The sequence below is a fragment of the Oncorhynchus tshawytscha genome, linkage group LG04 (genome assembly GCF_018296145.1).
Source record: "Oncorhynchus tshawytscha isolate Ot180627B linkage group LG04, Otsh_v2.0, whole genome shotgun sequence".
Lineage (NCBI taxonomy): Eukaryota > Metazoa > Chordata > Actinopteri > Salmoniformes > Salmonidae > Oncorhynchus > Oncorhynchus tshawytscha.
This window is the reverse complement of record NC_056432.1, coordinates 25,416,342-25,429,820: the sequence shown is the minus strand read 5'-3', so window position 1 is coordinate 25,429,820 and position 13,479 is coordinate 25,416,342. Positions and strand designations below refer to the sequence as shown.

The 13,479-nt window shown below is 40.0% G+C and overlaps 1 protein-coding gene across 2 annotated transcripts in view; it reads right to left on the bottom strand.

Annotated features, from left to right (window-relative positions):
* LOC112248415 (solute carrier family 15 member 4) overlaps positions 1 to 13,479 on the bottom strand; it is a 48,080-nt gene that overhangs the window by 20,311 nt on the left and 14,290 nt on the right. Inside the window, exons 4-6 of one of the 2 annotated variants that reach the window (XM_024417418.2) lie at positions 12,662 to 12,803; positions 12,358 to 12,444; positions 2,921 to 3,101 (exon numbers count right to left, since the gene is read on the bottom strand). In XM_024417418.2, coding sequence (XP_024273186.1) covers positions 2,921 to 3,101; positions 12,358 to 12,444; positions 12,662 to 12,803 — 410 coding nt within the window. Of the gene's footprint in view, positions 1 to 2,920; positions 3,105 to 12,357; positions 12,445 to 12,661; positions 12,804 to 13,479 lie in introns of both variants that reach the window. The other variant, XM_024417417.2, reaches the window with a different exon arrangement.

Here is a 13,479-nt window from a genome sequence, read left to right as displayed (position 1 = left end):
GAACAACAAACCATGTCACTGTCCCAATACTTTGAGCTCACTTTATATACTCAATAATAAATGACATAGTGAGCATCTAGACAGCACTGTGTCCAAAGAATAGCCTAATTAAAAGTGGTTAAAATAACTTTACAATGGCAAACAAAACAAACACTTTCTCTACTGGTGCTGTTGAAGTTCCGTCTCATCAGACAGGCTTAAATAAATATCTTTCCTGCCTACCTACAATACCTTGTGCGCACACACACACACACACACACACACACACACACACACACACACAGTAAGTAGATGCTCCTGCAGAGTGCCTATGGTTGGCTGTGGTTTATTAATGACGATGCTGCAGTAGTGAGTGGGAACCAGCCAAGCCGCTCTCTCTGGCGAGGAGGGGCTGTTTCTCTGGGGCTTTCATTAGGCTCTGATGACATCCCCACACGGGGTACCAGCTAGATAAAGCCTCTGGATCACTATCCCTCTATCACACAGAAATACAGCAGAATATAAATGTAATAACTACAAGAACAAAGCATTGACTACCAGGACTGTGTTTGTGGGGGTGTTGTTTAATGCTACTGTAAATGAAATATTTTACGCCACACTAGATATTAATTATCCTCTACAAATGGTTATTAACAGCATTCAGCTGTGAAGACGGGATTCAGAATCCCAAATGTCATAGTGGACACCAACACATTTAAAGTGCTCATTATGCTGGAGCGAAAAATAAAATTAAATGTGCATTTGGTTCTCAAGCGTGCCACTGATTTGAGAAAAGCTATTTTCACTGCCTTTAGGCTCGTCTCACTCAAAAATGTTTTTGCCTGAATATATGCTATTCAATCTGCACAGAATAATAAATTTAAAAAATAGATTTTATTCCAAATTGAAATGTCAAACTGTCATTTCAAATTAATTTGATTAGACTTTATTTCAAAAGATAATCCACAGTCCATTATGCAACAGAAGCCACTTACTCCAAACAAAAACAAGTTTCTATTAATAAGTAGGTGCCTTCCTGTTTCGTTTGCTCTGTCTGGAAACCGTTTACCATTTTAAGAACCAAACGCATTGCAAGACTTAATAAACACCCCCCAGTTGTCAGTCCTATGAATGTTTAGGAGTTTTGCGAAATTATCTCTGGCTGCCTGTCCTTTACCTCCTTAAACTATGTTGAAACATGATCCACATACTGCTAAAATAAAGCCAAGCAACAGAATACCACAGTATGAGTCATAATACCCATAAAACCTAGTGGTCAAACAGGGAAATGGTTACAATCGTTTTTCAGGGTAAGCAGGGTCTAAAATTAACACCTGACACCTGCGAGATGATTTTGGAATTGATGGGTAAAATGTCTATTTCACCATCCACATTAGCGGGTGGTCAGGGCTCCATAGTACTCGCATTTGTGAATACAAATTGTTATGTATGATCACATTTATAGTAAAATAAATGTTGCAGTAGCTGTTTTCAAAGTATTTCCTCAGTTTTGTTTCAAAGCTGGTAAATTTAAAAAAAAATTGCACAAAGTCAAAGAACTACGAATCCTACATAGCCTTTTCCACCTAACGCTGCAACACTACCTGGCTGGGGGCTGTGCACATGTGAAGAATGGAGTAAAATATTCATTTTTAGAAGCGCTGAACACATGCATAAAAGTTGGTCTAATTTACTTGAAACTAATGCCTACTGAAGTGAGACTGTCCTTGTGTTTGACTATTTACATTGTTTTGTTCACAAGCTAGGTTGTTTTTCTATGTTTGAATTTCAACAGCTAGGGAAGAGAAGACAACGCTTGTATTAGTCAGACTCAATCTCACAGGCACAAACAGCGTCACACTACCACGTAACCTCCCGCCTTTAAAGGGGCAGGTGAACATTTTTGTTTCTTCTGTGATACTATGGTTAAAAGACTCAGGTCACAAATGTAATCAATCAATATACCACATTAGTTACTTTTTACTAGTAATACATGTATTGTTTTAGAAAAATTACAAAGCACGCTCATCCGTTTTTTGTAATTTTAGCAGCATAAATATTCTTCGCCTGGTAAAAAAAAAAATCAGAGTGGCTTGTCGATTTATTTTATCTTCCTGCCACAGTGCCTGGTATTATGACATCTTCACTATAGGCTTGCTCGTCCTGTTTGCCTCATGAATCCTGACCAATGATGTGTATAAACCCTGGATTGCTGATGCTATGTAATGGCCAACGACAGTGCCATATTGGCATTTCCCAGAAGGAGCAGTCCTCCATAGCAATTAATGGAATTCTGAAGTATTTCAATAAAATTTTAAGAACAAAATTACATACAGTGACATATTTCTTTGTTGTAGTAGGGAAAGTAACATTAGTACAAATATATATGCTTTTATTATTTTTTTATGTTTTATATTACCTTATATTTTATATAAGGAGATTTGAATTTAACATTGAGCTTAGTCGCGCTGTTCGCCATCTAATTTTTAAAAACATGCATTAAGGTGTCTAATAGAATATACTTGTCAAAAATGAATAGACATTAATAAATGCATTTCTATAGCTTCCAATATATTTTACAATGGAAGAGAGCGCAAAATGGCTGCGCAGTGGCTTCAAACAGCGCACCCTGTCAGTCATCTAGGGTTGATACACATCATTGGTCCTGACATCTCCCAGTAATGTCCCCCAAAGAATAAGGAACCGCAACACTGATCATTGAGAGATGCGAGATCAAGGAGTTGGGTTTTTCCCTAACATGTGACACTTTAAATGTGGGACATATCATAGTGAACAGTATGAAATGGTGAAACTGTGGCTTGAAGAGGATGTTGGGTGGTTTAAATGGAAGATTTACTAGCATGAACTACAATTAAAGTCTCTCTAGACATGCCACGGAATAAGTAAGGGTTAGCTGTTGCACTCAGTGTACTCCACTCACCAGCCGCCACAGCTGAACACATAACGAAGAACATCCCCACTGCGATCCTCTTGAGGGAGGAGGGCAGCAGGCCTCTGCGTTTGAGGATGGGGTCCACCACTTTGTCCTTAAGAGGGATCAGCATGAGAATAAGCACTGCGTCGAACATTGTCAGCCAGGCGGCAGGGAAGCGGAACGTGATCTGCTGGGAATTCAGAGGGGGGAACAAGAGAATATGTACAAGAAGTGCAAAGCATGAAAAACAATAGAAAGAGTGTCAGTGCACTACAGTCCAGTGCTTCGGGGGTGAGAGTGGATGTGCTGATGGCCTCGACACTGTATTGGCGCCCTCGAGTGGACAGAACTAAAACTGAACTGAAGTTAAATTTTAAATAAAAATAGTTATGAAAGCATTTCACTAAATTATAAATACAAAGATGAATCCTACCAATCCAAAGAACAATTAATCATTGACCAGGATAATTCAGAATTTCTATGTACTGTAGGTTTGTTAACATGTCCCAGCAGCAAGTGTGTTAGGGTGTAATGGGAAATAGATAATTGCAGTAGCAATTAGCATTAGCAAAGGACCATAGAAGGAGCGCACAATATTAATTATAATATAGCTATAGATCTAGAAGTCCATTGACAGAATACTCTTCGTAATTATTCACATGAAAATATTAGATAAATGAAATCAATATGGGAAAACATTTTTATATATCTCAAAACATAGCCTAGAATTCAGTTATTTCTGCTAGAATAAGAAACAATGCTACAGCAAACTGCAGGCCTGATTTATTTTGAATTTCAAATGTTAAGTGCCTCCTAAACTCCCAAAACATCTTTAGTTCTAAACATCTGATGGTCCCATTTATTGCCCGATTTATTGCCCGATTTACATTTCTTAGACTAACTGCTGGTAATATAAACATTGTGCCTTTGCAGTAGGAGTGTGTCAAAGCATACTTTCATGTTTTGGATAAGTATTTGCACCCAGGTGAATCTAGTTTGAGAGGCAGAGGTGCCCCAGTAGGCACACTAACAGGGGTAAGGAAGCACATTAACATGGGTAAATGTTAAGCAGAAAAAGAGCCCAGACGAGAACAGCTACTCTTCCCTTAAACTGAGTATGGAGAGAAGACACCTTAAAAACACAGGTGGACAAAAGTCTGGAAAATGTGGCTTTTTATTCAAGAAGTCTCTGCACTTTGGAAGACTAATGATGCATTCATATTTTTGTTTTTTCCTGACCTTTGATAGGAGTTTGCTGGAAAAATAAAACCACAACTCTAAGATACAGCTCAAATGTGTCCTCAGAATCTAAGGAGCACAACATAAATATATCTAATCAAGGTAAACAAGGTAAATATAAGGTAAATAAGGTACATTTTTATTTACAAGGAAAATATATCTAATCTCACTTCCCTTTTCATTTTAAGGACTGCTTAGAGTAGGGTGAAAGCAGTTCCTTTTTTTGGAAACAGATATTGCATGCTGAGAATGAAAATAAGTAATTACATTTCCAGTTTAAATGACACGTGAAAATGTTAAGACCTTTTCATAAATATCACTATCTGAGAAATGTTAATTTCACCTGAAAGCAGTTTTGAAAGATAGTATTGAAATACAAATGGAAATCTGAATAAGTGGAATGCTTTTGCTCTTTTAGGACTTAAAGATGGATGTTTTAGCACACTAGAATGTGTGGTTAAAGAGCAAGTGTTTCAGTTCACATTTTACTCTACACTTCCCTTACCAAACGCCAGAGAGACAACGGAATCTAAAAGTAGCAAGTAGCAACAAACCCAAACCACTCTTTAACAGCTGCTTGTCTCTCCTTTGAAGTCATACAGTATGCATATATTATTGTGGATTAGCCAAACACCTCAAATAGGCTACTCCCTAGGAGAAACGGGGGCACACACTACAACAGATGGAGTGGCCTAGTCTAGTCAAGAGCATCACCCAGGAACATTATGTCTGACAGAAGCACAAGAGATGCAATAAAAAAACAGATTGCTCATGTGATTAGGTCAAACTTTTGATTTAATCCTCTGGGCTTTAGGAACCTTGACTGCTTCCAACTGTTGCCTCTGATGCATTATCACCGACCTACTGGCTCATCTCTACAGGGAAACTAATCCTTCCCATTCTGAATCAGGACAGACAACTGTAATATTTAACCTTCAAGTAAAAGTAATGGCCAAAATGTGAGAGTATCTAGCATTTGTTCAAAGCAACAGTCACCATCATCATAGCACAAATGCTGGCACACATACAGATAGCAATCAGCTGGGGCACATTCTTTTTAAAGGGACATTTTAAATGGGTTTTATAATAAAGACATGTAATTTAACTGTAAAAATGTATTACCTTTTAAACAACCAGTCATGATGTTGTCATGACATTGTTAAATGACATAGGGTGCATGCGAGTTTCAAGTTCTGGCCTCCCGAGTGGCTCAGTGGTCTAAGGCACTGCATCGCAGTGTTTGAGGTGTCACTACAGACCTGGGTTCAATCCCAGGCTGTGTCACGGCCAGCCATGACCAGGAGACCCATGAGGCGGCGCACAATTGGCCCAGCATTGGGGAGGGTTTGGCCGGCCCATGCTTTTCCCATCGCAATCTAGCCACTCCTTGTGGCGGGCTGAGCGCTTGCAAGCGGACTTCAGTCGCCAGTTGTACGGTGTTTCCTACAAAACATTGGTGCGGTTGCCTTCCAGGTTAAGCGAGCAGTGTGTCAAAAAGCAGTGCTGCTTGGCAGGGTTGTGCTTCAGGCTCTCGACCTTTGCCTCTCCCGAGTCAGTACATACGCTCTAGAAAAAAGTGGCACGTGGCTGAATCTAGTTGATGATCCTTGCTCTTTTATGATCACTCTTTTATCTCCTGATTTTGAGAAACATGCATGTGAAAATCATAACTTGCACGCAGATCGGTAAGATAAATTGGCCTCTAGGCCAGGGTTCTAGGCCAAGCTTTTACCCCTTTTCCAATTGGTAATAGTAGTCTTCTCCCATCGCTGTAACTCCTCTCCCAAGTCGGTACAGGAGTTACAGCGATGGGACAAGACTACTATTACCAATTGGAAAAGGGGTAAAAGCTTACAATTTCTTACCGATCTGCGTGCCAGTTATGATTTTCACATGCATGTTTCTCAAAATCACTGTGTCTTGGTTTATCATAAAAATCTGAATTAAAATTATAGAAATCTAAAAGTTAAAATTCAACATATGGACACTGAAGCACAGTGAACCATCGGCAGCTAAATAAATGAGTGCATGCATGGAACTCAGGAGATAGTCTAGAGCAAGGATCATCAACTAGATTCAGCCACGTGGCACTTTTTTCTAGAGCGTATGTTTGGGGTGCCTGAAGATAATTGCAAATCATTTGTAGACTGCAAGAAGATCCCCCCCCCCCCAAGTATTAACTTGGGGGCCAAATAAAACCACCCCAAATTCAGCCTGCAGGCTGCCAGTTGGGGAACCCTGGCCTAGAGCACAATGCAGCAGTAGGCCTATAACTTCCAATGTAAACTGTGTAAAAAAAAATACATAAAGCCGACAAATAAAAACAGCAGAGAATGTCCTGACGAAAATGTAGGTTCTTTAAAAATCACATCCATCTCTCTACTTCGCCTGTCTGCCTCCCTTTCTATCCGTCATGACTTGAACTAGGTCTATCACTAATGAAGTGCAACATTGTATCAAATCAGCTGGGTACATCTGGAAGAGGTGCAAACATGCAACATTGTATCAATTAGCCAATTCCTGGCCCCCTAAGACTTTCTCAAACCAGTGTACATTTCACAACGAGGCTTGGTGATTAGAGGGGGAAGAGTATTTTTCAAATACGGTGAAGATTGAAAAACTTATTATTCACAATGGATGTACTTTATTTAATTTTTTTAAGACTTCATTGACATACTGTGCGAGGTGCAGAAACAATTACTGAGAAGCTCAGCTTATTAGTGCTGGAAGTGGTGAGTGAAAACAATAAGAAATCACATCCCCAAATAGGCACTTTCCTATATGCGTGCACAGGCATGCACACTCCCTCAACATTAACAGGACAGAGAAACCAGACATGCTCATGTCTCACATGGAGCACCCAAACAAAAGACAAAGAAAAAAATGGACTAAACCAGTAAATTATGGTTATGAAATAAACCAAATTTGTTTCTCGCAAGTGTAGCTGGTTGTAAATAAACGCAAACGTTTCCACCCTGAGAATGAGAAACGACAAATTAATGCATTATTTGATAACACTTTACTTGACACCCAGTGTCACAACACATTATGGCACAGTCATAACAGCTGTCAACCTGCCATAATAGTCACAACACTCATGACACATTTATACCGGTTGTGAGATTGATATTTTATGGCTGGTTATCACACCTACATAAGGGTCGAAACCCACATTTAGTCAATTGTTTAGTGTCCCTACCAAGAAGTTTCCTTTTGTTTGGAAGTTTGTTTCTTAAGTTTTGATATTGTAGTAAATCAGTGCCACGCACAGACATTTTGGGTGGCATGTGCTCAACAACACAAAAATAATACAAAATTAAGGGCACCCACAAGACTTATTGAGCAATTATTACAAGAACAAGGGAAAGCAGCCCAATCCGATGAGTATTTTGCAAAACTATTATGAACTGGAATAAATGCTGCACTTAACAATGACCAATACAATTCCAGTCGAAATAGAAGATCGCAAAAAATATATATATATATACACTGTAGCCTACCTACCATTACTATAATCCAAATCCATGCCACTATCATGTATCCCAGTGGTTTCCAAACTTTGACCGCGACCCCCAAAAAGGAATGGTAGAAAACGTGCGACTCCCGCACACGCAAATCTATGCACAAATGTAGCCTGTCATTACAGCAATAAACGGTGACGCAAAATAGGCTACAGAAATAAACTGCATTTTACACCTGCATTTGGAGCTGAAAGTCATTCATGTTAGCAGCCAATATCAACTAGGTATACACTACCGTTCAAAAGTCACTTAGAAATGGTTTTTAGATTTTAATGAAAAGCACATTTTTTGTCCATTAAAATAACATCAAATTGATCATAAATACAGTGTAGACATTGTTAATGTTGTAAATGACTATTGTAGGCTTACAGAAGCCCATTATCCGCAACCATCACTCCTGTGTTCCAATGGCATGTTGTGTTAGCTAATCCAAGTTGATCATTTAAAAAAAAGGTTAACTGATCATTAGAAAACCCTTTTGCAATTATGTTAGCACAGCTGAAAACTGTATTGCTGATAAAAGCAACAATATAACTGCCATTCTTTAGACTAGTTGAGTATCTGGAGCATTAGCATTTGTGTGTTCGATTACAAGCTCAAAATGGCCAGAAACAAATAACTTTCTGAAACTCGTCAGTCCATTCTTGATCTGAGAACTGATGGCTATTCCACGCGAGACATTGCCAAGAAACTGAAGATATCGTCCAACGCTGTGTACGACTCCCTTCACAGAACAGCGCAAACTGTCTCGAACCAGAATAGAAAGAGTGGGAGGCCCCGATGCACAACTGAGCAAGAGAACAAGTACATTAAGAAGGTCTAGTTTGAAAAACAGATTAGCCAGTTAGCTTGGGTGCTTGACTGCAGTTGTGAGATCAGAAAGCTTGGATCAACCCTACTGCTCGGCCAGAGTGTCCAGTGCGCTCTGAACGCTCCAATTTACGAACAGAGAATCTCACAACACTCTGAATTTACCAACGCCCAGAGCACACTCTGGTACTCCAGATCGAATTTACCAACGCCCAGAGCACACTCTGGCACTCCAGATCGAATTTACCAACGCCCAGAGCACACTCTGGCACTCCAGATCGAATTTACGAACACACCCTTGGACTAAGAAAACACACTTCATGACACTGTCAAGAAGCAGTATGACCATCATAATCATATAAGCCAAATAAACCTATCACACAGTTAAAGTCAGAAGTTTACATACACCTTAGCCAAATACATTTAAACTCTGTTTTTCACAATTCCTGACATTTAATCAGAGTAAAAATTCCCTATCTTTGGTCAGTTAGGATGACCACTTTATTTTAAGAATGTGAAATGTCAGACTAATAGTAGAGAGAGTGATTGATTTCAGCTTTCATTTCTTTCATCAAATTCCCAGTGGGTCAGAAGTTTACATACCCAATTAGTATTTAGTAGCATTGCCTTTAAATTGTTAAACTTGGGTTAAATGTTGAGTAGCATTGCACAAACTTCCCACAATAAGTTGGGTGAATTTTGGCCCATTCTTCCTGACAGAGCTGGTGTACCTGAGTGTACCTTTTTCCTCCAAACATAATGATGGTCATTGTGGCCAAACAGTTTTATTTCTGTTTCATCAGACCAGAGGACATTTCTCCAAAAAGTACAATCTTTGTCCCCATGTGCAGTTGCAAACCATAGTCTGGGTTTTTTATGGCAAGCTGCCCTTGTGCACTGCCCTATGGGACTCCCAGTTGGCAAGCGTTTCTCTCCCTCTAAAAACATAACTACATTTTTGGCCTAATACATTTTTGCCCTTTACAAGTATTATTTTGGGCATTATTCAGATTACAAATCGCTCACTTTAATTGGTTAAAAATAATAAATTAACCTCCAAAATATCATTCTATATTATCAAGTTGATGGCACAGTCATATAGCCCAGCACCTACATAAAGCTGAGTGACTCACTCATTCATGGCTTTGGATCAAAATAAATAAGTACCAACATTCTTTCTATTAAAGAAATGTTTTGGTTATCCTGACCTGGACACCATGTACAGTATTAGAATAGTCCATAGCAGGACAATATACCTTTACCAACACCTCTCTGTATTTTGATAATTTATGGATGGGGCTTCCAGAGTGGCGCAGCTGCATCACAGTGCAAAATGCTTTGCTACAGATGCAGGTTCGATACCTGTGCCGGCCGCCACCGGGAGACCCATGAGGCGGCGTTTGGTTTTCATTTTAGAATTCTCAATGCAATTATTGGTGGAGAGTCACGTCACATTTTTCCATATACTGTAGGCCTACCGTAGGTGACATGAGTCTCACTAGTGTTGAGTAATGTGCTGTTAAAAGTGGTGTAGGTCTTAGGTATTGGTACTGCAATTATACAATTAGGGTGTAGAAATGTTATGCTCTTAGTGTAACCTTTATTTAACTAGGCAAGTCAGTTAAGAATAAAGTCTTATTTACAAGGACAGTCTACTCCTTCCTCCCCATCGGGGAATTGAACCCCAGTCTCCCACGTGCCCGCACGACACGGGATTCTTTAGCTAAATAGCCCAGTACTGTAGCCTACTGTTGCACAGCCCCATATTTTCCGTTCCATCCTAACGGAAACCCAGAGGGTTTTTCGCTTTTCTTGGAATAGAAACGCCATAATATTAAGCAAATTAAGCAACATTTCTTAAAATCAGTCCCATACACCATGTTCTTACAAAAAAAGGTTGTAAAATCTCTAGTATAGCCACTATTGAAGGCTATCAACTGATTCTCAAAGATGCACTCTGGTGGTCAAAATAGCATTAATGGTAACAGTGGTTGACACTTAAATAACGTGCCATAGAATTCTGCCACACCATGCAAGCTGTGCTGTAGTACACTGCAACTTTTAAAGGACAAATCACTGTATGCACTTGTGATTTAAAAAATAATAAGATCATGATCCTCTGTGGCTCTATGAGCGCTCTGATGAAGTATTTTGAATGATTTTATTTCAGGAGAAAATATATACATTTTGGCTAATTTTTATTTGCTTAAGCCTATTGGATATGACGTATTTTCAAAAAGTAGGTTACTTCCGCATGATTGCAAGAATTATTTTGGACAATAAAAAAAGTACACTGTGCACCCGCCAACTTCCCTTCAATTTGCATGGCTGAAAATATCTTACCGGAGAAAGCAAAGAAACGACCGAAACGGCGCCCCTCTGTCTTACTATATGATGCCCATGTATCTGATACTGTCTGGCCGAGAAGAGTATGGCATGCCATAATCTTTTTTACAAGACAGCATCAGATACATGGGCTACACATACTGAGACAGAGAGGTGCTGTTCCGCTCGATCGGATGCTTTATCTGCGTCTTTCTGTCAGAGCCTGTCTCAGTCAAATAAATTATCAATATTTAAAGATGTACAATACAGAAAACTGCTCTGCCATTTCCTGGTTGCTAAAATTCGAAACAGTTCGCCTAATTTCAGTTTGTGTGACAAAACAAGCAAGTATAATGTAGAGAATCATTGTACCATTTAAACCGCTGTGAAAAATACAAAAAGATATTGAAGCTGTACAAAACCGTATGTAAAAGACGCAAAAACTCATCTTAAGTAGCGTAGAAATACTGCACATAGAACCTATTGCTTTTTAGACGTGCTTTCAATGAGAACGACAGATCTATTACTCACATTTTGTCGGGTCAAATCAAATTTTATTTGCCACATGCACCAAATACAAGCCCTAGAACAACAATGCAGTTAAGAAAATAGACTAAAACTAAAAGTGAAAAAAGTAACAATACAATAAAGAGGCTATATACAGAGGGTACCGAGGGGGTACAGGTTAGTCGAGGTAATATGTACATGTAGGTAGGGGTAATGTGACTATGCATAGATAATAAACAGTGAGTAGCAGCAGTGAAAAAAACAATGCAAATAGTCCAGGTAGCCATTTGATTAATTGTTCAGTAGTCTTACGGCTTTGGACCTGGACTTGGCGCTCCGGTACCAATTGCCCTACTGGAGTCATTGACAATTTTTGGGGTCTTCCTCTGACACTGCCTAGTCTAGAATCTGGATGGCAGGAAGCTTGGCCCCTCTAATGTATTGGGCCGTACTACCGTCTAGAAGTCGGATGCCAAGCAGTTGCCAAACCAGGTGGTGATGCAACCGGTCAGGATGCTCTCGATGGCGAAGCTGTAGAACTTTGAGGATCTGAGGGCCCATGCCAAATCTTTTCAGTTTCCTGAGGGGGAATAGGTGTTGTCGTGCCCTCTTCACGACTGTTTGGTGCATTTGGACCATGATAGTTTGTTGGTGATGTGGACACCAAGGAACTTGAAGCTCTCAACCCACTCCACTAGAACCGCATCGATGTGAATGGGGGCGTGTTTGGCCCTCCTTTTCCTGTAGTTCACAATCAGCTCCTTTATCTTGCTCATGTTGAGGGAGAGGTTGGTCTCTGACCTCCATATAGGCTGACTCATCGTTGTCGGTGATCAGGCCTAGCACCGTTGTGTTGTCAGCAAACTTAATGGTGTTGGAGTCATGCTTGGCTATGCAGTCGTGGGTGAACAGGGAGTACAGGAGGGGCCCCGCGTTGAGGATCAATGTGTTGTTGCCTACCCTTACCACCTGGGGGCGGCCTTAACACCTTCCAGAATAATAATAAATAAAAAAATCAACCGAGGCTCAGTTTGAGTTTACCTGGTCGGTGCCGGCGCTGCTGTTGGTGCCTGTGCTGGTGTCAGGAATCCTTAAATGTAGGCTCTGGAGGAAATATGTTGTCTGCATCTATAGCACAATGAAAATCAAATAATTACACTAGCAACGTAGGCCTACAGTACATGTTCAAAGTCCCCAAACTATCACTATTTCTTCAGTTGTAATGCTATTCTGCCTGCAATAACAGTGAACGAACGCACCGTTGCGGATGTTACGTCATGTTGCTATGAAAAAACTAAAGCTGCTTTGTTACCATAAGGAGGAGAGGTTAATACATATCTCTTACCTGAAAGTACACAGTCCAGTATGGGATAAGAGCAAAGAACACTGGAAGAATTTTCAGCAGTGCTTTCACCTCCTCCACTTTCTCCTCAGGGAATCTCCCTCCATAAGTCACCTTAGCTCCATCAAGCATGGTTGGCTTAGCCCTTAACAAGAGAAGAATAACACAATTGAACAACTTTAAAAAGATCTACAAAGCAGCTACTGCACGTTTTGATAGGGGCCGTACAATTCTGTAAATATTCCTTAAACATAAACTCAGCTACCATTAAACTAAATGCTGGATATAAGAGATTTAAATCAGGCCTTTTTTGTTTATGTCTCTCCTTTAAATAATGGCACTTCTGGCAAAAGGACCCATTTTCTACTAAAGCCTATAATCCCTATCTCTTGAGAAAAAGCCTTAATAAGGAATTCTTGAAACGCTGTAGGATTGGCCAACTTAAACAATGTTAAGTTCTTGAACTGATTGTGCTACTTAGGTTCAAAGTCAAGCAACAGCACTTCAGAATAACTTCCTCCACAATGAATGATGATGAATGCCAGGGAAGACCACAAAAAAAAAGTACAGGCTGGGGATCAAAGAAGGGTTTAACATAAAGATAGGGTAACCAGACGTCCCCGTTTTCCAGGGACAGTCCCCGTTTTTGGTGGCATGTCCCCGGCTGGAGCTGTCCCCGGAAATGTCCCCGTTTTTAACTGTGCGTTAAAAACAGACTGCAAAGTGAAATAATATTATACGTGGCAAGACCGGGCAGCAGAGCCTACCGGTTGATGTCTCAATCGCGTTGTGCTTGTTTTGTCCAGCAGAGGGGGCTGCTA